General features: G+C 37.1%; 1 protein-coding gene, 1 long non-coding RNA gene and 2 other non-coding genes across 7 annotated transcripts; 2 read left to right on the forward strand and 2 right to left on the reverse strand.

Moving 5' to 3' along the window:
- Positions 1–3233: 3233 nt before the first annotated feature.
- On the forward strand, positions 3234–3305 carry trnap-agg (transfer RNA proline (anticodon AGG)). Its single transcript has one exon. It is a non-coding gene; the product is annotated as a tRNA-Pro (tRNA).
- Positions 3306–3524: 219 nt separating this feature from the next.
- On the reverse strand, positions 3525–3596 carry trnap-cgg (transfer RNA proline (anticodon CGG)). Its single transcript has one exon. It is a non-coding gene; the product is annotated as a tRNA-Pro (tRNA).
- Positions 3597–3785: 189 nt separating this feature from the next.
- dyrk1ab (dual-specificity tyrosine-(Y)-phosphorylation regulated kinase 1A, b) lies at positions 3786–13868 on the reverse strand. 4 transcript variants are annotated; one of them, XM_061878040.1, is made up of 12 exons: positions 13026–13868; positions 11533–11594; positions 9752–9948; positions 9554–9646; positions 9269–9457; positions 9012–9159; positions 8638–8924; positions 8391–8537; positions 8173–8313; positions 7791–8094; positions 7571–7695; positions 3786–7481 (listed from the first exon to the last, which is right to left on the reverse strand). In XM_061878040.1, exons 2-12 carry the CDS (start codon positions 11558–11560, stop codon positions 6894–6896), a joined length of 2247 nt encoding a protein of 748 aa, XP_061734024.1. In that variant the 5' UTR covers positions 11561–11594; positions 13026–13868; the 3' UTR covers positions 3786–6893. The 4 variants fall into 4 exon arrangements, with proteins under 4 accessions (XP_061734024.1, XP_061734025.1, XP_061734026.1 ...); XM_061878041.1 differs by lacking the exon at positions 11533–11594; XM_061878042.1 differs by lacking the exons at positions 11533–11594; positions 13026–13868 and adding an exon at positions 12364–13013.
- LOC133537148 (uncharacterized) lies at positions 13103–23838 on the forward strand. The gene is made up of 2 exons (XR_009802608.1): positions 13103–13924; positions 21412–23838. It is a non-coding gene; the product is annotated as an uncharacterized LOC133537148 (long non-coding RNA).
- Positions 23839–25638: the final 1800 nt, after the last annotated feature.

A 25638-nucleotide genomic window follows, 5' to 3' on the forward strand; every position in this document is an offset into this window, starting at 1 on the left:
ATGTAAGTGTAAATGTAACTGCGTAAGTATTTAAGTGTGTAAATATGTAAATGTAAGTGTGCAGGTGTAAGTATGTTAGTGTAGGTATGTAAGTGTAAGTATTTAGGTGTAAGTACTGTATGTAAGTGGAAGTGTGTTAGTATCTGCTGTAAATAAGTGTATCTGTGTAAGTATGTGACTTGTGTGTAAGCAAGTGTGTATTTGTAAGTGTGCAAGTATACAACTATAAGTTTAAGTATGTTAGTGTAAGTATGTAGGTGTAAGTATGTAAGTGCAAGTATGTTAGAGTGTGTATGTAAGTGTAAGTATTTAGGTGTAAGTACTGTATGTATAAGTATTTAGGTGTAAGTGTGTAAGTACTGTATGTAAGTGGAAGTGTGTTAGTATGTGCTGTAAACAAGTGTAACTGTGTAAGTATGTAACTGTAAATGTGTAAGCAAATGTGTATTTGTAAGCATGTAAGTGTAAGTGTGCAAGTATTTAGCTGTAAGTGTAAGTATGTAAGTGTGGGTATGTAAGTGTAAGTATGTTAGTGTGTGTAAGTATTTAAGTGTAAGTGTGTAAGTACTGTATGTAAGTGGAAGTGTGATAGTATGTGCTGTAAATAAGTGTAACTGTGTAATTATATGACTCTAAGTGTGTAAGCATGTGTGTATTTGTAAGTGTAAGTATGTAAGTGTAGGTATGTAGGTGTAAGTATGTAAGTGTAAGTATGTTAGTGTGTGTATATAAGTGGAAGTGTGTTAGAATGTGCTGTAAATAAGTGTATCTGTGTAAGTATGTGACTTGTGTGTGAGCAAGTGTTTATTTGTAAGTATGTAAGTGTGCAAGTATATAACTGTAAGTTTAAGTATGTAAGTGTAAGTATGCAAGTGCAAGTATGTTAGAGTGTGTATGTACTGTAAGTTTAAGTATTTAGGTGTAAGTACTGTATGTAAGTGGAAGTGTGTTAGTATGTGCTATAAACAAGTGTAACTGTGTAAGTATGTAACTGCAAGTGTGTAAGCAAATGTGTATTTGTAAGTATGTAAGTGTAAGTGTGCAAGTATATAACCAAGTATGTAAGTGTGGGTATGTAAGTGTAAGTGTAAGTATATTAGTGTGTGTAAGTATTTAGGTGTAAGTGTGTAAGTACCGTATGTAAGTGGAACTCTGATAGCATGTGCTGTAAACAAGTGTAACTGTGTAAGTATGTAACTGTAAGTGTGTAAGCATGTGTGTATTTGTAAGTGGAAGTATGTAAGTGCAGGTATGTGGGTGTAAGTATGTAAGTGTAAGTATTTGTGTGTGTGTGTGTGTGTGTGTGTGTGTGTGTGTGTGTGTGTGTGTGTGTGTGTGTGTGTGTGTGTGTGTGTGTGTGTGTGTGTGTGTGTGTGTGTGTGTGTGTGTGTGTAAGTATGTTAGTGTGTGTATGTAAGTCTAAGTATTTAGGTGTAAGTGTGTAAGTACTGTATGTAAGTGGAAGGGTAATAGTATGTGCTGTAAATAAGTGTAACTGTGTAAGTATGTGACTTTAAGTGTGTAAGCATGTGTGTATTTGTAAGTGTAAGTATGTAAGTGTAGGTAGGTAGGTGTAAATATGTAAGTGTGTGTATGTAAGTGTCGGTGTAAGTATGTTAGTGTGTGTATGTAAGTGTATGTATTTAGGTGTAAGTGTGTAAGTACTGTATGTAAGTGGAAGTGTAATAGTATGTGCTGTAAAAAAGTGTAACTGTGTAAGTATGTGACTGTAAGTGTGTAAGCATGTATGTATTTGTAAGTGTAAGTATGTAAGTGTAGGTATGTAGGTGTAAGTATGTAAGTGTAAGTATGTTAGTGTGTGTATGTAAGTGTAAGTATTTAGGTGTAAGTGTGTAAGTACTGTATGTAAGTGGAAGTGTGATAGTATGTGCTGTAAATAAGTGTAACTGTAAGTATGTGAATGTAAGTGTGTAAGCATGAGTGTATTTGTAAGTGTAAGTATGTAAGTGTAGGTATGTAAGTAAGTGTAAGTATGTTAGTGTGTGTATGTAAGTGTAGGTATGTAAGTGTAAGTATTTAGGTGTAAGTGTGTAAGTACTGTATGTAAGTGGAAGTGTGTTAGTATGTGCTGTAAATAAATGTATCTGTGTAAGTATGTGACTTGTGTGTAAGCAAGTGTGTATTTGTAAGTATGTAAGTGTAAGTGTGCAAGTATATAACTGTAAGTTTAAGTATGTAAGTGTAAGTATGTAGGTGCAAGTATGTTAAAGTGTGTATGTACGTTTACGTATTTAGGTGTTAGTGTGTAAGTACTGTATGTAAGTGGAAATGTGTTAGTATGTGCTGTAAACAAGTGTAACTGTGTACGTATGTAACTGTAAGTGTGTAAGCATGTGTGTATTTGTAAGTATGTAAGTGTAAGTGTGTAAGAGTGAGTATTTAGGATTAAGTGTAAGTGTGTTAGTATGTGTTGTAAGTAAGTGTAAGTATAAGTATGTAAGTGTAAGTACAGGTATGTCAGTGTAAGTATAAGTATGTAAGTGTAAGTATGGAGGTGTAAGTGTAAGTATGTACGTGTAAGTGTAAGTATGTAAATGTGAATATTTAGGTGTAAGTATGTAAGTGTAAGTATTTAGGTGTATGTGTGTAAGTACTGTGTGTAAGTGTGTTAGTATGTGCTGTAAGTAAGTGTAACTGTGTAAGTATGTAACTGTAAGTGTGTAAGCATGCATGTATTTGTAAATATGTAAGTGTGTACGTGTAAGTGTGTAAGAGTAAGTGTTTGGGATTGAATTAAAGTGTATTATTTTGTGCTGTAAGAAAGTGTACATGTGTAAATATGTAAGTGTAAGTATAGGTATGCAAGTGTAAGTATGTAAGTGTAAGTATTTAGGTGTAAGTGTGTAAGTACTATATATAAGTGTTAGTCTTTTAGTATGTGCTGTAAGTGTGTAAGCATGTGTGTATTTGTAAGTGTGTAATGGTAAATGTTTAGGATTAAGTGTCAAGTGTCTTAGGATGTGCTCTAAGTGTGTAAACCCCTTTTGCTTGACGTAAATTTGTGTCATGGAGGACGCAGGCTTCTTCCACGCTGCCACCTAATGGCGAATTGGGTTCAAGACGAAAAATTCCAAGCTAATGCGACGCATGTACAAAGAATATGCTTTTGTTTGAAGGCCGGTGGGTGTACAGTAGAAGGAAAAATCCACAGCCGGTGCGAAAAGACGTCATTGCTGAAATTTGGACGAAATATGATGGCGAGAGACGTGTGCGGCTCGTTGGTCTAGGGGTATGATTCTCGCTTAGGGTGCGAGAGGTCCCGGGTTCAAATCCCGGACGAGCCCGTTTTTTTTTGTAAGAATACAGGTGTGAGTCTCATACGTTTTTTAAAACAATAACCCGCCTTTTTAGCAAGCGACACAATAATCCTGAAAGTACACTGACGTCAATGAACTATAAAATATTAATCTAATCTATCATTGAAATACTGCATGTGATTTACATCATTGCTTGTGTTCAGAATAGCATGCGTCACTCCTTTAGTTTGAGTTGACAAAAAAAACGGGCTCGTCCGGGATTTGAACCCGGGACCTCTCGCACCCGAAGCGAGAATCATACCCCTAGACCAACGAGCCACGTGGCTTATACAAGGCTCCTTTTGTCTTATAAACACCCACCGTCCGGCCAGAACTGTATCCTCCTGTTCATTTCTTATTTACACTAATGGTGAGGTAAAGTGCCAAAATAACACCATCGAGTCGAAAAATGTCGTGTTTTGCAAATGACTCAATGAAGATGAGAACAAAAAAAAGACACACAGAGCATTTCAATTAACTTCTTTTTATATATCATACATAAGACTGTCTTAATATAATACAAAGGGCATTGTCATAAACACAGCAAAGTCTTGACTAGATCTTACAATCTGTGGATACATGGACTTATCCTTTCCCCCATGCTGTTCAATTCTATAGTGCATGTTGCATGTACAAAAAAAGTGGAAAAGAGGTGAAATATAAAATGAAAAAAAAAAAAAAAGGAGAAATCCAAATTAAATAAAGAGGATTTGCACTTCTGCTGGGTGTTTAGATATGTCAACAAGAATACATGTTCGTGTAGAACCCACAAACTGAACAGGCGTATGAATGATGGAACCATATTCAGATTTTTTTTTTCCCAACCATGTGCTTCTCATAGAACCAAAAAGTAAGGTTTGTGATGTACATGCACTTACAATATACCCTGTGAAAATTATTAAGGTTTGAAGATCTAGCTTTCCCTGTTTGATTCAAACCCTACCTCATAGTGTTGTCCTGATGTAGTCAAGTACCTTTGCCACAAGGCAAGGTTTTGCCACTAAGAAAACAGGAGTTCCTGCCCAATGAATGGTCACCAAATTGACAAACATAATCAACATACCAGCAGGCGCAAGGTAGTGAGTTCTATACTTCCTTTATTAAAAAAATATAAATATATACATAAATTCTATTTCAACTATTAAAAAGGGGCTGCATTTCATGACAACTGCTCTAAATAAGAGGTCAATCAGCATGATCTGAAATAGGCGCACACTTACGAGTCACTGCAGTCAATTTTTTTGTCTTTTTCAGTCTTTATTTTTGGAATGTTTAGTACCAGTACGAGGTGCCAGCGATAAAAGCCACTGGCAAAAATGTCTAAATATCTCAAATTCGGCGGGGTAGGAAAAAAATGATTGCAAATTTGCAATTAACCTTGACATCCAGATAAAAACCCCCAGTCTCAATATAGGTAGCTTTACATTGGGTGTTTATGGGAAAAAAACCAAGCGTGGTTTTGGTATGGTATCCTTTAAAATGACGATAGTATGACGTGTGGCCTGTCGTCTGTTTGACAGGTGGCCGTGGGCAGGTTATTTCCTCTCTAATTTCGAAGCTGGTCAAATGAGCAACAGAAGAAAGAAAGCACTTCAAAATCCCTGATGTAAAAAAATAAAAATATGAGAAAAAAAAAAAAAAAGGAAGAAATGAACATCTGGGTATGGACTGTAATGTTTTGAGGACATGCATGTCTGTCCAGGCAAAACATGATTGTGGGCTGACAGACACCCTTTTTCCCTTTGAACAGGACAACAATCAAGGGGATCTGCCCTAGCACATTAGAACAATACCATTCAGTCTCGCTAGACGGCAGAAACAAGTAGCCAAGTTGACCAAATGTATGAAAGGCAGCAAAAACCCTTTGAAATAGTATGCATGATGGGGCAAAGAAAAAGAAAAACGACAACACAGAAATCGAACGCATTAGTCTCCTTTTTTTTTTTTTTTTTTTCTTATTTCTCAAACCCATCATCTTCTATCTTGCTACTCCGGAGCCTGCAGAGTAACTACCAAATTCTCTAACATACCAAAGTTTTTAAAAGACTCCCAAAATAAACTACCAATTAATATGGAAACAGTTTTGGTAAAAGGTGGCGAACATATGTGGCCAGAGTACACAATAGCCAACGGTGTGAACGACGCTCTCCAGTTTTGCTAACGTAATATATTGCAGCTGTTTGTATTGACGGTAAAATAAGATCTTGATCAACTTTGCGTCAAAGTGGTGAACTGCTACATTATTGGTTACAGACACCTATATGCTATAAAACAACTGCTTTGGTATAAAAACATATCCAAAGGGAAAATAAATTCTTGTAAAATTCACAGCATAATTTTGTGGAGAAAAAAGGCAGTCACTTAACTCTTTTTTGTTGTTGTTGTTTCTCTTCAGTTTCCATGTTTTGGATGGAGAGACTTGTGCAGGTGGTTCTGATGAGGAACTACATGCAAAAGGGGGGAAAATAAGAAAACATAAAAAGGGGTAGACTGTGGGATAGTTCTTTCCACTGCAAAAATCCTTTACCAGTGACTAAGATTTGTCAAGGAAGTCATGTTTAGGAGGTTGTTGTGTACAATAAAGACCCTGTTATGTGGGGCCCTGCTGAAGAAATCTTTGTCGAGAAAGGCCTCAAATTACCATTTTTAGTTACCTTTTTCTAAAATGTTTTAATTTCCTTAAAGAATTAAGGGTTGTCTAGAGAGAAAAATAGAGAAAAGCCATCTTAATTCAAATGATAATGTCCAGCTCCATCCCATTCCAAGTCCATGAGTCATAAGGCCAAAATGTTATCTAGAACCAGCCGCCGACGTTATTCCTTTCGCTGGACTGGATCCTTGCCGTCTCCCCGCCCACCGCTGCTGTCGTCTGTGCCAGGCCCGTTTGCAGCTTGCAGGACTTTTGGGGCCTCTTAGCCTGAGGGGTGGTGCTTCCCTCTCCTTTGACCCACTTGGGTGTCTGTATCCACCTACGCCCGGCCAGCACACGCGTATAGGGACTCCACTGTTATGTGCTCCCCTCGAACAGAGTTACACGACACCGACCGACAAGAAATATCACCGCAAACACTTCCCCTCCATGTCAAGCTACAGGATTTACAAGCAGCTTTTTTTCTGTGTAAAATTTTGCTTGGAAAAAAAAAAGGGCAAAAATAATGAGGAACCAGTGGAACAGTAATGTCAGGCGGTCCGTGAAAGAGGACGCCGTGCATCATCATCGCTGACAGCTAGCTATCTGTGATAACAGCCTCAAACTTTGCTCTGAAATGCTCCTTTTTGCCACATAATACCGAATGGTGATTACATGAAACTGGTGAAATGGTAAGATGGATGTCTCGATCTCACTATGGTTATTCCGCAGTATTATTTTGTGCCTAATGGTCGCAAAAAGAAAAAAAATTGATGAAAATTACATATATACTTCTTCTTAACAAAGGTTGTCTTCCCTCTGTAGTAGCGGTTCAGTGATATCTCCCTTCTGACGTGAGCAGCTTTTATTCTCAACACACCTTGTAGTAAAAAACACCACCTTAAAAATGACGCACAGGGGGAACACACAGCCAAATGTCAGTGCAGTCACGAGCTGGCCATCGAACTCTGCTGCACACACACTCCAGTCATTGGAGACTCCTCCCGGTCCATGCCCTGCCTCATGCTCAGGTGGCCTTCCGCCAGGTAGTGGCCAGGCCCCGTGTTCGTGCCCATAGAGAACGCAGGGTGCGCTGCCATGCCAGTCTCCTGCCGTGGGTTCGAGAAGGCACCTAGCCCCATGCTCAGCCCACCATTCTGACCAAAGTCAAGCGCTCCAGCGGGCAAATGGCGGAGCTGGTAGGCCTGGTTGCCATGGTTCCCAGTGGAAGAGGAAGATGTAGAGGAAGAGGAGGCAGAGGAAGACAGGGAGGTCATAGACAGATGGCCGTGAACCACCTCCATGGAGTCCTGCGTCGAGGAGCTGTGTGTCGGGGAGGTGTAGTGGCGTGGGCGTGGTCGCGTTGCCATCATCTGCCCGTGGTGGTGATGAGGGTGTGAGTGGGGATGCAGGGCCTTGGGGTGCTGAGGGGGAACGTGGAAGGTAGTCTCCTGGACTGGGTGGGTCTCTCCGGCGACTGCCTCCGGTCCGACTCCACCTCCCCACACCAGCGGAGGTGGATAAGGCTGTCGAGCCTGTTAACAAACCAACAAGTCATTCTCAGTAGTGTTCATCCTCATGCTTGTGGAAGAACATGCATCTAGTTGGTAGTTAAGGGTCTGACCTGTGGGCAGAGGCTGTCTCCATCAATGGCTGGCATGGCTGTACCAAAGTGTCCTCCACTGTGTAAGTGGTGATGGGTAGGGTCTGACCTTGCTCTGCCACTGGTACTTGTTCCAGACGACCCTCCTAGGAGATCAAGACATTTACTGAGGTGCTGCCTCATACCACAGGATGTTTAGGTGGAAAGAAGGCCGAGCAAACAATCCTGGTTTTAAATTTACCAGAACTGGAGGAGGTGCTGGAGGTGGTTCCTGAAGACTGGGACTGCTCTAATGCGGGACTCGTCGACACGCTGCTGCTTGTATTGGTCCCCTCGTCTGCCGTCTTCTTGAAGAAACTGTGCTGCAGCGCATAGTAGGGCTGAATGCGGCTCTTGGGATCGTAGTCCAGCATCCGCAGGATCAGATCCTTGAACTTCAAGTAGTCAGCGACAGCGTGGCCAGACTCCCCTGCCCGCCGCCCACCGGGTCCCCCTGTCTCCACACCCAAGATGGAGTGGAGCTTCCTTGAAGCTGGGGGTTTATACTATAAAGCAAAAGCGTAAATATAGTATTATCCCATTCAATATGCAGAACCTTTCAAAGATCACTGATATTTGCTTACCCTTTTGCCATCTTTGGTCTTTTTAACACTCCATGTACCATCTGAAAGCTTCTCAAAGAACTTCCTGGCTTTTGGGGCTAGGTCCATTATGTGATTAGGTGGGATCCCGAGAACTTCAACTATTTTGTTCATCTGGTCCACCTGAAAAAGTAATCGATGTTTATTAGTGTCCAACATTGGAATGTGTGTGATGACCAGATCATTTTTTCTCAATTTACCTCATTGGCTCCACTGAAGAGAGGCTCCCCTGTATGCATCTCTACCAAGATGCAACCCAAGGACCACATGTCAATGGCCAGATCATAGGGCATGCCCAGAAGCACCTCTGGGGAGCGATAGAAGCGACTCTGGATATACTGATATATCTAAAAAACAAAACAAAACATTATAATTTTCTGTTTAGGCTCGATTGACTATTTTCCACACAATTATATTATAATCACTGGGACAGCTGTAAGTACTTACCCTTTGTCCCAGTTGGCACGAGCTGCCAAAGTCCACTATTTTGATGGCGCTCCTCTTGGGGTTACACAGGAGGATGTTCTCGGGCTTCAGGTCACAGTGGATGATGCTGAGCTCGGGCGTGGCCAGGAAAAGCAGCGCCGTGCATAGCTGCTGGGCAAACTTCCGTGTGAGGTTGAGCGAGACTCCGCGGAAGTTGGTATTTCGGAGCAGGTCGTACAGGTTATAGGAAAGCATCTCAAACACGAGGCAGAGGTGGTTCCGAAACATGAAGTGACGCTTAAGGTGAACTGTAAGATAACCAAATTGTGTCTGGGTCAAGCTTTTTTTATATTATTGTCTTGCTATATGTGATTCCAAATTTGAAAGAGACTTACCAATGTAGTATTTCATCTCGGTATCATGTTTGTTCATGAGCTCTAGGAGGCGCACTTCAATCTGGGCTTGATTGAGGAAAGCTTTCTTGTTCTTGATGATCTTAATAGCAACCCATTCCTGCTCTGCACGGTCGTATGCTTTCACAACCTACAAATTACAAAAAAAAGTCATTGGGACGGTTATAATGACAAAACAGTTACAATGAGAATTATTTGTCCAGGTTTATTAATCTAAATAAAACCAAACAACCACACACCTGTCCAAATGATCCTTTTCCTATCAAGGAATCAATCTCATAACGGTCCATCCACTTCTCCCCATTCTTGACGATGTAGTCATAATTATCATCGTCATAGCCATCATTGAAGACTTTCCTTTCTTTTTTGTGACTGGAGTCTTCACCCTGACCCTGTTGGTGCCGCCGCTTCTTTTTTGCATAATACACCTTCAACAAAAACATGCAGACAAAACAATTGTAGTACAAGTGTCACGGCAGAACTTATTCATGTCAATGTTTGAGTGCTACAATGGTCAAACTCACCTCATTGATGTGTTTGTATGTTTTGATAAGGTCAATGGAGAGCTTCCTCAGGGGAGCTGAAGTTGGGTCACGAAAGCACTGGGGCATGTGCCTCTGATGTATCAAAATAAACAAATGTGTTAAACAAGTGGTAAATGGCTAAAGTTAAATGGCAACAAATTGAAGGGCAGCATATGTATGTAATAACTGTTTGAGCACCTGATTGGCAGTGAGCTGTGGTGTCTGGTCGCTGTACGGTAAGACCGTAACAGATTGGTCAGTGCTTGGCTGGTGGCGGTCACTGTACTGCTGGTGCGTATGGGGCATTGGAGCAGCCATCTGAAGACCAGCAGTGTGTAAAGAAAAAGAGGGCGCAAGCCGGACAGACGAAGGTTTGCATGCTGAAGTCTCTCCTCCTGAAAGAAATTAACACCTTGCCTTTAGTTGCATTTTACAACATATAAACTATAGAGAGGTTAATAATATCAATGCACCATTTTATTGCAGAGGAGTAGCATGTATGTTACAACAAGTGACTTTCCACGAAAAAAATGTGGAGAGAGCAATTTCTGTATTAAATGATGACATTATAAATAAGCTTTCTGACAGGTAAAACTGCAGCCAAAAATCTTGCATGTGGGGAAAAAATATGCAAAAATTATCAGCATGCAAATTAATATTTACATGTTTAATAAAATGATTCAGTTTAAAAAGTCAAAACATGTAGACCAATAATAAAAATAAATGCATATTAATAGATTGTGTTTATTAAATGAGATTTAAAAGCACAGATTAATCATTGAATAAATCATATTTATTGTGTCAGTAACATTTCAGCATTTGAGGAAAAAAAGGGTGGACATACGCAGGCTTTACGGCAGAAAGAGGAGAAAAGAAAAGCACCACCATACTGTACAGTGAATCATCCTTCATTTTAAGCCAGAAGGAATCAAAAAAATATTAAATAGCATGTTCAGCTATCAGCATCTCTCACCAGACAACACAATTCACCAGCGCTACACAGTAACCACTATTCAGAATCCCAGCAACAGCACCTAATTAGCATAGCCTATCACCACAGAGATACAGCGTGATTTGGCAAGCCCATCAATGCACAGACCAATCACAACGCAGTATGCAAATAGCCTACTTTTGTTGCCAGGGCAGAGCTGCTCCCATTTTCCAATGAGAAAACAAGAAATAAACAAGAAATAAAATTGAACTTTGGCACACTTAGACGTTGCTTTCAACGCAAGAGCCTGACAGCAAAATAGCTGCACAGCCCAAAACCTGCACTCAATATGAGAGCGTTAGAAAGCTGACCCAGCTTTGGAAAAGGAAAAAATACACAGCCACCGACAGAAATAAAAGGAACTGTAAGATGAGAGAGCACAGGCAGAGGCTGTATTTAAGGAACCAAGAAGGTGTAACATAATATTAATTCTAGTATGCTTATAAATACATTTACTGAACACTACATTTTACAGACTTAAATATAAAATATATATTTATAATAAGATTTATTTTGAGGATAATTTGACATATTTTGTCTTTATTTTCCTGATTGTTTGGTTGAGTTGGGACTATATACATATAAAACAACTCATCTAGAAGAAATGGCATCATTTTTATGTCCTTTGTGTTCTTTAATGTTTCCCTGTTGTTTTCGCCTTGTTCTTTTTGGACGTTTTGAGTCTGCAATGCAAACGCATGGTTTTGATGTGCGCCTGAAAGAGTGGCAGCAGATCATAGTTGTTCTCATCATTTTATAATTGAGCTACCTTGTCTCAACATGTTCCCTTGTGGATCAATAAAGTTTGTCTAAGTCTAGACTGTAATAAATTGTAGCACTTTTTGTGGCTACGGCTTACTTTGTCCCACACGATAGTGTGATGAAATGAGAGAGGCACAACAAAAGGGAGCAACTTAAGTTTACCACTTCCCGTTAAAAAGAAGAGTTAATTGAAGAGGATAGATTACACACAAACACAACAGCTAACCTGGATGCATCTTCTGCAAAAATTTCATATCATCCTGGGAGGAGAGTCCAGCAGCAAACCAACTACAAAGAATAGAACACACAATATAACGTCTGTAGATAATTCTGATTTAGTTACTTACTAGTTCAAGTTTAACTTCTTCTAAATAGAATAAGGCATCCCTAAACTTTGCAGTGTGTTTATAAAGTAACAACTGATTAAAAGAAGCCAAAAGTAGAAAAGTGTCTGTTTACAGAATAAGCATTTATAACTAAGGACGAGGTTGTTATCTGTTTTTAGTTGATTTAAAGGTTATGGGTATCTGTTTGTTTGATTGACATTATAAACATTAGACCAATCTGGATTTTTAACACAATCAGATCTGTGGAAATAAATCAAGCATTAGCAAGCTCCTTGACGAGGTTGTTATCTGTATTTAGTTGATTTAAAGGTTATGGATATCCGTTTGTTTGATTGCCATGATAAACATCAGACCAAACTGGATTTTTAACACAATCGGATCTGTGAAAATCAAACATTAGCCAGCTCCTTGATATCATTTATGATTATTGTCCATGTTCAGAACTGGCATATGAACAGTTCCTTGCCTGGCTCTGCTCCCCTCAGAACAAATGGGCCTTTAAGATGTAAAAATAACGGCAGCTAGCTCGCTATTCGTATCCGCATCATATCTTAAGTGTTGGCTGAGGACCTCTATAATAAGCTCATGTGTCATCTTCTCACGCCCATTTCCAAACCTCAATCGAAAGCCAGCAAATGCAACCACGATTAACCACCTAAATATGCATTTATATTTAGAAAGACAGCGGCCCGGGCCAGCGATGCACTTACAAATGATGGGTAGAATCTCGTCATGGTTGGAAATGAGAAAGCATATTCAGTGTTATCCGAGTCCCCGTCGCCTTGCAAATATATCATCCGCGCATAAATCCTCCAAAACGTATCCCCGGTGTGCTTCAACGATTGCGCCGAGCTTGAAAGGGGCTGCGACCGTTAACGGCGCCGTGGAAAAATGCGGGGACAGAGAGAGCGTATCCTTCACCCCGTCCAGCGGCGACGTTAGCTATGTGACGTTGGAGCCAGCGGGTTGTTGGGGCCCACTCAGCTGGTTCCGCAACAAGTCACCGTTAACCATTAGCCGATTTAGCTCGGGCGTTAGCGCCATTAGCTGGGCAAGATCGCACGCAACACAACCATTTTCTGCACACTCGGGCCCTCGTATTTTAAACGTTCTGTGGGCGACATGATGAAGGGGGGGGGATAAAAAAAAATAAAATAAAATCCCGATATCGCACAATGACAAGTGCCTGCATGTGCCAGGATGACTCTCCATAAAACACAATCGCTTCACATTTAACACCCCACCAATAAAATAAAACACCCTTGTTGACCTACTGACTTGGAAGCGAACGTTAACGCCGCTAGAAAACCAGACGTCCATCCTTATTATTAACCATTGGATTTACACGCCAATGCGAACACAATCCACTCACCTTTGATGGCACGATCTTCATTTAAAGTCCAATAACCTGTATGATGAGGAAACTTCTCCAGCTTGGTAACTCTCCCCTCCCTGCACGGTTACCAGAGTATTGATAACGTTCAATCGGATCCTTTCTCGGACCGGCAAACACTACGATAATTCGCCAGCCAGATCCAACAAACGCTGCATTTCCGTGGATATTCAGGCGGACGACGTCAACGATCGCGAAAACGTTACCATCAGCTGATGACTAGCAACATGCTAACTGGAACTAGCACGCATAAGTCACTAGCTAACCTCAGCGAGTCGGCTAGCTAGTTGACAAAATGAAGGCAGCTAACGCTAGCTAGCTGCCCGGGCTAGCGCTAGCTTCTCCGGCTAGCCTCAAGCTAACGATCGCCAAAAAAAAAAAAAAAAAGGTACGTCGAACGGATTTTACGCAGTCTTTGTCAAAATTGCCGTCGACCTCCACGACCCGCTGCGTGGCGCGGGTGTCGTCCGTGTATTTTTAACCCGAAATACGACCCGCGTCCTCTGGTAAATTTGCTTCGGAATTTTGTGTCAATTTTCACAAAATGGCGCGCGGTCCAAACCTGCGCAGTGAACCGGCCCGGTGGACCAGAGACGCGGACAACCGCCTTAGTGCGGCGCCGCCTAATTGTTTCTGCGGCGTTAAAACGTCGGCCTCTTGATCTTCTTCGCCCGGTCCATTAGACGCGTCTCGTTATCCGAAAACGTCAAAGGTATATCCACTGACAGCATTATTCCGGCGGGAAGGGGGAACATTTGAAACGACTGAGCTTGGGGGGAAAAACCCTCCTGACAAAATGGCGATGCTCTCGCTTGTTGCCATGGCAACTGTCAATCAAGACACCCAAAGACCCCGGATGTACCGATGACGAATAAAATGTAAGTGGTCAGAGACGCTGTTTTTTTTTTTTCACCCGACTTTGGCTTGTTGCTACCATCTATTTTACACTTATATTTAGAGTCTGCCATAATGATAACTTTGCATTTGAACACAAAAATACACTGTTTATTAATAAAATGATGCAATTGCTTATTATAGTGTAGCCTTATTTTTAAATATTTCCCCCCACCGACTCATCATTACACAGCAAAAACTGAAATCGAAGTAAGATTAAATATCTCAAATAAGGGTGATATTTGCTTATTTGCTGTCTTTTAAGATAATTCTAATTCTCACTAAGCATATATTATGATAGTGTTTTACATGTATTACAGTAAGATATTACAGCTTGTTGCTGAGATGTTATGAGCTATATCGAGTAAAACATGCTTGAAACTAAAATGTCAACTGATGCAAAACTCACAAGTATAAAACTACTTTTTTAAAGTAATAATTTCTTACTTCAAGCATTAAAAAATCATGATGTCGCGTATCATTATGTCAAGATAATGGCACTAGCATTTACCTAATTTAAGAATATATTTGAACATATTGAGCAAAAAGGTCTCTTTTTTTCCTACCAAGAAAATTGCACTTGTTATTCGTGAGAATATACTTATTTTAGGGGTTTTCGGGTTCATTAAGGTTAGCTAATTTTACTTGTTTTGGAAAGTCCTGACAAGCCGAATTTTCTTGTTCTATTGGCAGATAATTTTGCTTAGTTCAAATAAAATACCCCTAATTTTTGTATTTTTTGTTTTTATTTTTGAAAAAAATCATGATGCCGAGCGCATATCATTATGTCAAGATAATGGCACTAGCATTGACTTAATTTAAGAAATTTTTGAACATATTGAGCAAAAACGTCTTTTTTTTCTACCAAGAAAATTGCACTTCTTATTAGTGAAAATATTCTCATTTTAAGGGGTTTTTGGGTTAATTAAGGTACCTTAATTTACCCAAAAACCCCTTAAACTAAAAAAAAAACCTCCTTAAAATAAGTAAGCTTTTCAAGACTTTCCAAAACAAGTAAAATTATCTAACGTTAGCTAATTTTACTTGTTTTGGAAAGTCTTGACAAGCTGAATTTTCTTGTTCTATTGGCAGATAATTTTGCTTAGTTCAGATAAAATACCTCAAATTTTTGTATTTTTTTGTTTTTGAACACTGACTTTTTGCAGTGCACTACTAGTCCAGCATAAAAGTTTGCAAATGCACCAAATCGTTGAATTTCAATAATTGTGATTTAATAAATAAAGTTTTTTTTCTGTATATCAAACATTATGTATTATTCTTAATGCTCTTTTTTGTAACACACACTGCAAAAACTGAATTCTAAGCAAGACGAAATATCTCAAATAAGGGTGATATTTGCTTATTTTCTGTCTATTAAGATAATTCTTCTCACCAAGCAGATATTATGTTAGAGTGTTTTACATGTATTAAAGGTTTCGGTATTTGATATTACTGCTTGTTGCTGAGATGTTATGACCTATATCGAGTAAAACATGCTTGAAACTAGAATGTCAACTGATGCAAAACTGTGTCATCAACACTCACAGCTATAAAACTACTTTTTTAAAGTAATAATTTCTTACTTCAAACATTTAAAAAAATCATGATGCTGCGTATCATTATGTCAAGATATCTAGCATTTACCTAATTTAAGAATATTTTTGAACATATTGAGCAAAAAGGTCTCTTTTTTTTCTACCAAGAAAATTGCACTTGTTATTAGTGAGAATATACTTATTTTAAGGGGTTTTTGGGTTAGTTAAAGTACCTTAATTGACCCAAAAACCCCTTAAAATAAAGAATAACAACTCCTTAAAATAAGTAAGCTTGTCAAGACTTTCCAAAACAAATTTTCTTGTTCTATTGGCAGATAATTTTGTTTAGTTTAAATAAAATACCCCTACTTTTTGTATTATTTTTTTTTTATAACACTGACTTTTTGCAGTGTACTACTAGTCCAGCATAAAAGTTTGCAAATGCACCAAATCGTTGAATTTCTATAATTGTGATTTAATAAATCAGGTTTTTTCTCTATATCCAACATTATGTATTATTCTTAATGATCTTTTTTGTAACACACACTGAAACAACTGAATTCTAAGCAAGATGAAATACCTCAAATAAGGGTGATATTTGCTTATTTTCTGTCTGTTAAGATAATTCATCTCACTAAGCAGATATTATGTTAGAGTGTTTTACATGTATTAAGGGTTTCGGTATTTGATATTACAGCTTGTTGCTGAGATGTTATGACCTATATCGATTAAAACATGCTTGAAATTAGAATATCAACTGATGCAAAACTTTGTCATCAACACTCACAAGTATAAAACTACTTTTTAAAAGTAATAATTTCTTACTTCAAGCATAAAAAAAATCATTATGCCGAGCGCATATCATTATGTCAAGATAATGGCACTAGCATTTACTTAATTTAAGAAATTTTTGAACATATTGAGCAAAAAGGTCTCTTTTTTTCTACCAAGAAAATTGCACTCGTTATTAGTGAAAATATACTTATTTTAAGGGGTTTTTGGGTTAATTAAGGTTAGCTAATTTTACTTGTTTTGGAAAGTCTTGACAAGCCGAATTTTCTTGTTCTATTGGCAGATAATTTTGCTTAGTTTAAATAAAATACCCCTAATTTTATTTTATTTTATTTATTTATTTTTTTTTAACACTGACTTTTTGCAGTGTACTACTAGTCCAGCATAAAAGTTTGCAAATGGACCAAATCGTTGAATTTCAATAATTGTGATTTAATAAATAAAGGTTTTTTCTCTATGTCAAACATTATGTATTATTCTTAATGATCTTTTTTGTAACACACACTGAAACAACTGAATTCTAAGCAAGATGAAATATCTCAAATAAGAGTGAGATTTGCTTATTTTCTGTCTATTAAGATAATTCTTCTCACTAAGCAGATATTATGTTCGAGTGTTTTACATGTATTAAAGGTTTCGGTATTTGATATTACAGCTTGTTGCTGAGATGTTATGACCTATGTCGAGTAAAAGATGCTTGAAACTAGAATGTCAACTGATGCAAAACTCACAAGTATAAAACTACTTTTTTAAAGTAATAAATTCTTACTTCAAGCATTAGACAAAATCATGATGCCGAGCGCAAGATAATGACACTAGCATTTACTTAATTTAAGAATATTTTTGAACATAATGAGCAAAAAGGTCTCTTTTTTCCTACCAGGAAAATTGCACTTGTTATTAGTGAAAATATACTTATTTTAATGGGTTTTGGGGTTAATTAAGGTACCTTAATTGATCCAAAAACCCCTTAAAATAAAAAATAAAAACCCCTTAAAATAAGTAAGCTTGTCAAGACTTTCCAAAAAAAGTAAAATTATCTAACGTTAGCTAATTTTACTTGTTTTGGAAAGTCTTGACAAGCCAAATTTTCTTGTTCTATTGGCAGATAATTTTGCTTAGTTTAAATAAAATACCCCTAATTTTTGTAATTTTTGTTTTTGAACACTGACTTTTTGCAGTGTACTACTAGTCCAGCATAAAAGTTTGCAAATGCACCAAATCATTGAATTTCAATAATTGTGATTTAATAAATAAAGTTTTTTTCTCTATATCAAACATTATGTATTATTCTTAATGATCTTTTTTGTAACACACACTGCAAAAACTGAATTCTAAGCAAGATGAAATATCTCAGATAAGGGGGATATTTGCTTATTTTCTGTCTAATAAGATCATTCTTCTCACTAAGCAGATTATATGTTAGTCTTTTACTTGTTTTAAGGGTTTTGGTCCTAAATGATCTCAGTAAGATATTACAGCTTGTTGCTGAGATGTTATGACCTATATCGAGGAAAACATGCTTGAAACTAGAATATCAACTGATGCAAAACTGTGTCATCAACACTCAAAACTATAAAATTACCTTTTAAAAGTAATAATTTCTTCAAGCATAAAAAAAAATCATGATCCCAAGCGCATATCATTATGTGAAGATAATGGCACTAGAATTTACTTAATTTATGAATATTTTTCAACATATTGAGCAAAAAGGTCTCTTTTTTTTTTCTACCAAGAAAATTGCACTTGTTATTAGTGAAAATATACTTATTTTAAGGGGGTTTTGGGTTAATTAAGGTTAGCTAATTTTAGTTGTTTTGGAAAGTCTTGACAAGCCGAATTTTTTTGTTCTATAGGCAGATAATTTTGCTTAGTTCGAATAAAATACCCCTAATTTTTGTATTTTTTTTGTTTTTGTTTCTGAACACTGACTTTTTGCAGTGTACTACTAGTCCAGCATAAAAGTTTGCAAATTCACCAAATCGTTGAATTTCAATAATTGTGATGTAATAACGTTTTTTTCTCCATATCAAACATTATGTATTATTCTTAATGATCTTTTTTGTAACACACACTGAAACAACTGAATTCTAAGCAAGATGAAATATCTCAAATAAGAGTGAGATTTGCTTATTTTCTGTCTATTAAGATAATTCTTCTCACTAAGCAGATAATATGTTCGAGTGTTTTACATGTATTAAAGGTTTCGGTATTTGATATTACAGCTTGTTGCTGAGATGTTATGACCTATGTCGAGTAAAAGATGCTTGAAACTAGAATGTCAACTGATGCAAAACTCACAAGTATAAAACTACTTTTTTAAAGTAATAAATTCATACTTCAAGCATTAGACAAAATCCTGATGCCGAGCACATGTCAGTATGTCCTGATAATGACACTAGCATTTACTTAATTTAAGAATATTTTTGAACATATTGAGCAAAAAGGTCTCTTTTTTTCCTACCAAGAAAATTGCACTTGTTATTAGTGAAAATATACTTATTTTAAGGGGGTTTTGGGTTGATTAAGGTACCTTAATTGACCCAAAAAACCCTTAAAATAAAAAATAAAAACTCCTTAAAATATGTAAGCTTGTCAAGACTTTCCAAAAAAAGTAAAATTATCTAACGTTAGCTAATTTTACTTGTTTTGGAAAGTCTTGACAAGCCAAATTTTCTTGTTCTATTGGCAGATAATTTTGCTTAGTTTAAATAAAATACCCCTAATTTTTGTATTTTTTGTTTTTGAACACTGACTTTTTGCAGTGTACTACTAGTCCAGCATAAAAGTTTGCAAATGCACCAAATCATTGAATTTCAATAATTGTGATTTAATAAATAAAGTTTTTTTCTCTATGTCAAACATTATGTATTATTCTTAATGATCTTTTTTGTAACACACACTGCAAAAACTGAATTCTAAGCAAGATGAAATATCTCAAATAAGGGTGATATTTGCTTATTTTCTGTCTAATAAGATCATTCTTCTCACTAAGCAGATTATATGTTAGTCTTTTACTTGTTTTAAGGGTTTTGGTCCTAAATGATCTCAGTAAGATATTACAGCTTGTTGCTGAGATGTTATGACCTATATCGAGGAAAACATGCTTGAAACTAGAATATCAACTGATGCAAAACTGTCATCAACACTCAAAACTATAAAATTACTTTTTTAAAGTAATAATTTCTTACTTCAAGCATTAAAAAAAATCATGATCCCAAGCGCATATTATTATGTCAAGATAATGGCACTAGAATTTACTTAATTTAAGAATATTTTTCAACATATTGAGCAAAAAGGTCTCATTTTTTTCTACCAAGAAAATTGCACTTGTTATTAATGAAAATATACTTATTTTAAGGGGGTTTTGGGTTAATTAAGGTTAGCTCATTTTACTTGTTTTGGAAAGTCTTGACAAGCCGAATTTTCTTGTTCTATTGGCCGATAATTTTGCTTAGTTCAAATAAAATACCCCTAATTTTTGTGTTTTTTTTGTTTTTGTTTTTGAACACTGACTTTTTGCAGTGTACTACTAGTCCAGCATAAAAGTTTGCAAATGCACCAAATCGTTGAATTTCAATAATTGTGATTTAATAACGTTTTTTTCTCCATATCAAACATTATGTATTATTCTTAAATGATCTTTTTTTGTAACACACACTGAAACAACTGAATTCTAAGCAAGATGAAATATCTGAAATAAGAGTGATATTTGCTTATTTACTGCCTATTAAGATAATTCTTCTCACTAAGCAGATATTATGTTAGAGTGTTTTAGATGTATTAAAGGTTTCGGTATTTGATATTACAGCTTGTTGCTGAGATGTTATGACCTATGTCGAGTAAAACATGCTTGAAACTAGAATGTCAACTGATGCAAAACTGTGTCATCAACACTCACAGCTATAAAACTACTTTTTTAAAGTAAAAATGTCTTACTTCAAGCATGAAAAAAAAAATTCATGCTGCCTGGGGTAAATCATTATGTCAAGATAATGGCACTAGCATTTACTTAATTTAAGAATATTTTTCAACATATTGAGCAAAAATGTCTCTTTTTCTACCAAGAAAAATGCACTTGTTATTAGTGAAAATATACTTATTTTAAGGTATTTTTGGGTTCATTGAGGTTAGCTAATTTTACTTGTTTTGGAAAGTCTTGACAAGTCAAATGTTCTTATTTTATTGGCAGATAATTTTTCTTAGTTCAAATAAAATACCCCTAATTTTTGTATTTTTTTTTTCCTTGTTTTTAAACACTGACTTTTTCCAGTATAGTACTAGTACAGCAAAAAAGTTAGGTTATTTATTGTGTTTTTTTATCTAAATATTTATATTTTTAAAGTATTTTAAGTATGTTTTTGAAGTATTAGTACATTAGGTGCACCACATTTTAAGAGTGTCACAATGTTTTATTTTTTTCACTTCAGTTTCAGTCTATTTGGAACATGCATGTATGTAATTCATCACACAATTCCAGTAGTTTCATTACAGCACGTCCAAAAAGGAGTAGGAAGAAGCAGAGCTTATTTAATCCTACCCCTTTTCATACATAGCAATTTGATCCAATTTCCTCGTTCTCTGTAATAGAACAGTGAACAAATAAATAATAAAAACATAATATGCCATAGTAAGCATACACATGTTGAAAACATAAATAATGTTTGTCTCAATAAAAAAAGGGTTCATGTTGTTCATCATAATTCTTGTTCTGTCTACTTTGTGAACACTTGTAGTTTGAACAGTCTCTTAAACTGAATCATATTGGTGCTTTGTTGGATTTCTTTGGTTAATCCATTCCATAATTTAATTCCACATTCTGATATACGAAAGGTTTTAAGTGTTGTACGAGCATACACACATTTTAAATTAGATTTTCCTCCAAGGTTATATTTCTCCTCTTTTGTTAAGAATAATTGTTATACATTCTTTGGTAGCAGGTTATAGTTTGCTTTGTGCATAATTTTAACTGTTTGCAAATGCACCAAATCGTTGAATTTCAATAATTGTGATTTAATAAATAAAGGGTCTGTATGTTCTCTATATCAAACATTATGTATTATTCTTAAGGACCTTTTTTGCAAAAACTGAAATCGAAGTAAGATTAAATATCTCAATAAGGGTGATATTTGCTTATTTTGCAGCATCGCGCGGAAAATTGGGGGCGGTGCCTCTGGATCGGCAGACCGGGGTGGTGGCTCCTCTCTTTAAGAAGTGGAACCGAAGGATGTGTTCCAACTATCGTGGGATCACACACCTCAGCCCTACCGGTAAGGTCTCTTCATGTGTACTGGAGAGGAGGCTACGCCGGATAGTCGAACCTTGGATTCAGGAGGAACAGTGTGGTTTTCGTCCCGGTCGTGGAACTGTGGACCAGCTCTAACCTCTCGGCAGGGTTCCTGAGGGTGCATGGGAGTTTGCCCAACCAGTCTACATGTGCTTTGTGGACTTGGAGAAGGCATTCGACCGTGTCCCTCCGGAAGTCCTGTGGGGAGTGCTCAGAGAGTATGGGGTATCGGACTGTCTTATTGTGGCGGTCCGCTACCTGTATGATCAGTGTCAGAGCTTGGTCCGCATTGCCGGCAGTAAGTCGGATACGTTTCCAGTGAGGGTTGGACTCCGCCAGGGCTGCCCTTCGTCACCGATTCTGTTCATAACTTTAATGGACAGAATTTCTAGGCGCAGTCAAGGCGTTGAGTCAAGGCGTTGGTGGCTGCAGGATTAGGTCTTTGCTTTTTGCAGATGATGTGGTTCTGATGGCTTCGTCTGGCCAGGATCTTCAGCTCTCACTGAGTCGGTTCGCAGCCGAGTGTGAAGCGACTGGGATGAGAATGAGCACCTCAAACTCCGAGTCCATGGTTCTCGCCCGGAAATGGGTGGAGTGCCATCTCCGGTTTGGGGAGGAGACCCTGCCCCAAGTGGAGGAGTTCAAGTACCTCAGAGTCTTGTTCACGAGTCAGAATAGAGTCGATCGGTGCAGCGTCTTCAGTAATGCAGACGCTGTATCGATCCATTGTGGTGAAAAAGGAGCTGAGGTGGAAGGCAAAGCTCTTAATTTACTAGTCGATCTACGTTCCCATCCTCACCTATGGTCATGAGCTTTGGGTTATGACCGAAAGGACAAAATCACGGGTACAAGCGGCCTAAGGGAGTGTCCTCCGCCGGGTGGCGGGGCTCTCCCTTAAAGATAGGGTGAGAAGCTCTGCCATCCGGGAGGAGCTCAAGGTAAATCGACTGCTGCTCCACATCAAGAGGAGCCAGATGAGGTGGTTCGGGCATCTGGTCAGGATGCAGCCCAAACGCCTCCCTAGGGAGTTGTTTCGGGCAGGTCCGACCGGTAGGAGGCTACGGAAAGACCCAGGACACGTTGGGAAGACTATGTCTCCCTACTGGTCTGGGAACACGTCGGGATTTCCCGGGAAGAGCTGGACGAAGTGGCTGGGGAGAGGAGAGTCTGGGCTTCCCTTCTTAGGCTGCTGCCCCCACGACCCGACCTTGGATAAGCGGAAGAAGATGGATGGATTTGCTTATTTTCTGTCTGATAAGATAATTCTTCCCACCAAGCAGATTTTATGTTAGAGTCCTTACTTGTTTTAAGGGTTATGGTGCCTAATTGATCTCAGTAAGATATTACAGCTTCTTGATGAGATGTTATGACCTATATTGAGTAAAACATGCTTGAAACTAGAATATCAACTGTTCCAAGGCTGTGTCATCAACACTAACAAGTACAAAACTACTTTTTTAAAGTTATGATTTATTATATTTAAGCTGGAAAAAAAAATGACTTTGACACAATTGTGTCTCATATTAAAACTGATGACAACCAAATGGTTTTTGCCATTTTATTTTCAATGAAACAATAGAAAATATGTACGTACTGTATATATTAGTACAGTTGTTATTGGTGATAATATACTTATTTGAAGGTATTTTTAAGTTCATTGAGGTTAGCTAATTTTACTTGCTATGGAAAGTCTTGACAAGCCAAATTTTCTTGTTCTATCGGCAGATAATTTTGCTTAGTTCAAATAAAATACCCCTAATTTTTGTATTTTTTTTTTCTTGTTTTGGAAGACTGACTTTTTGCAGTGCAATTAGTGAGTGAAGCGCACATTTGTAGTTGTTTGCCCATATTCCTGCACAATAACTCAGATATGGTAACACTAGTAAGTAGCAGAGAAAAACAATGTTAGAAAAAGAATAACCCTCAATAATATTCAGCACTTTTAAAAGTCCCATCATATCAATGAACCATCATTTTTTGCAGTCTGCGTATGAATGTAGACAAGAATGAAATGCACTAATTTTAAAGAGTAAACATCAATGATACAACACATTAAGGGTATTTAAATAACAGCATGTTGTGCAAAAAGTAGTGAAATATTTAACAGTTGGACATGTGCATTCAAAATGTAAATAAAGCCCGACTGTAAAGGTTATTTTAGGTTCATCCAGAAATTTTAGCTGATAGTCGAAAATCTTTTTAGGAGTTGTGGGTGTGTGAACAATTATTTACTGCAATGTGTTCATTTTCAAGCTGTAATAAAAAAGTACTTTTTAATGAAAGTTTATTTTTGCACTCACATTACAGCTGAAATCTACCCTGCTGAAATACCTAAAATAATGTAGGAAAATTGTAAAATATGATGTAATCATTCAGAATTCAATTAAAATCCGTTTCGGAAATTCATGGAAAGTTATTGTAGGGCAGGACTCATGCACATTTTCTTCAATGTTTTATATTTTAAAAATGTAAGTGGAATTATTTGATTATATCACGTGTTGCTGGCATCAAATTCTAAAGTTAATGATTCTTTGCAAAAAAAAAAATGTTTATCAGTTTGAACATCAAATATGTTGTCTTTGTAGCATATTAAACTGAATATGGGTTGAAAATAATTTGCAAATCATTGTATTCCGTTTATATTTACATCCAACACAATTTCCCAACTCATATGGAAACGGGGTTTGTATTTATTTATTATTTTCTACACCAAAATTAATCAATTTCTTCTTCTTCTTCTCCTCCAGATTTAAGCTAGCTCTACCTTCCAAATTTTTTACCCGATTAAAACCGTTCCAACTTCTAACTGTTCAGCCTATTTGGAAATCGCCGCCTTTTCCTTGACAAATTCCCAGATTTCCCAGAATTCCAGGTTTTCTGGGACATTTTTCCCATTCAAAACGAATTGGCCCTTTTTTCAAACTTTCCCCTTTTCCACATTTTTCAACCGATTCAAACCATTACACCTTCAACATATTCCACCATCGTGGAAATTTTAACTTACTTTTTTCGAAGTTCAAAAAATTTCCAAGATCTTCCAGAATTCCTGGTTTTCCAAAGCCCTATTTCTAACCTTTTTTATGGTGACTACTCCTTCCACATTTTTCAATGCATTTCAACCTTTCCACTGTCAAAACGTTCCTCTGGTATAGCTCGGGTGGTATACCTTGGTTGGTAGAGCGGCTGTGCCAGCAACTTGAGCGTTGCAGGTTCGAATCCCACTTCTGCCATCCTAGTCACTGCCATTGTGTCCTTGGGCAAGACACTTTATCCACCTGCTCCCAGTGCCACCCACACTGGTTTAAATGTAAAAACAATTAGATATTGGGTTTCACTATGTAAAGCGCTTTGAGTCACAAGAGAAAAAGCGCTATGTAAATATAATTCACTCTTCATCGGGACAAAATATCCGTAATACCATTTTTCACTTCAAAATGTTACGACTTCAACATTTCTCGACCGATTTGAAAAATTCCAACACATTCATTCAAAAAATAAAATTTTTTTTTTGCATTTACCCCAATCCCCACATTTCTATGAAATTCCCATTGAAAAAATGTTTGACCTTTTTCAACGTTCCATAACTCTCACAAGTTTTATCCGATTCAAACCGTTCCAACTTCAAAATATTCCGCCTGTTCAGAAATTGTGCGCTCATTTTCAACAATTGTAAAAAAAAAAACAATTCCCAGATTTCCTTGAACTCTCAATTTTTAGGGACATTTTTCCCCATTTAAAATTAATTATCATTTTTTTACACTTCCACAATTCCCATAATTTTCAACCAATTTAAACTATTCCACTTTCAACATATTTCAATCATTTTGCACATTCAAACTCAAATTTTTTCTAGTTAAAAACAATTCCAGGAATTCCAAGAATTCCTGTTTTTTCAAACCCTTTTTTCACCGTTTTCTGTCGACTACTCCTTCCAGATTTTCAACCCAATTCCACTGACAAAACATTCCTCTTAATTAGGAAAAAAACCAAAAACAAAGTTGATTATTGAACTACAAAAAATTCTCGGTTTTCCTTAAATTTCAGGAATTGTGTAATACTATTTCTCCATTAAAAACGTTGCTAC

The sequence above is a fragment of the Nerophis ophidion genome, linkage group LG18 (genome assembly GCF_033978795.1).
Source record: "Nerophis ophidion isolate RoL-2023_Sa linkage group LG18, RoL_Noph_v1.0, whole genome shotgun sequence".
NCBI lineage: Eukaryota > Metazoa > Chordata > Actinopteri > Syngnathiformes > Syngnathidae > Nerophis > Nerophis ophidion.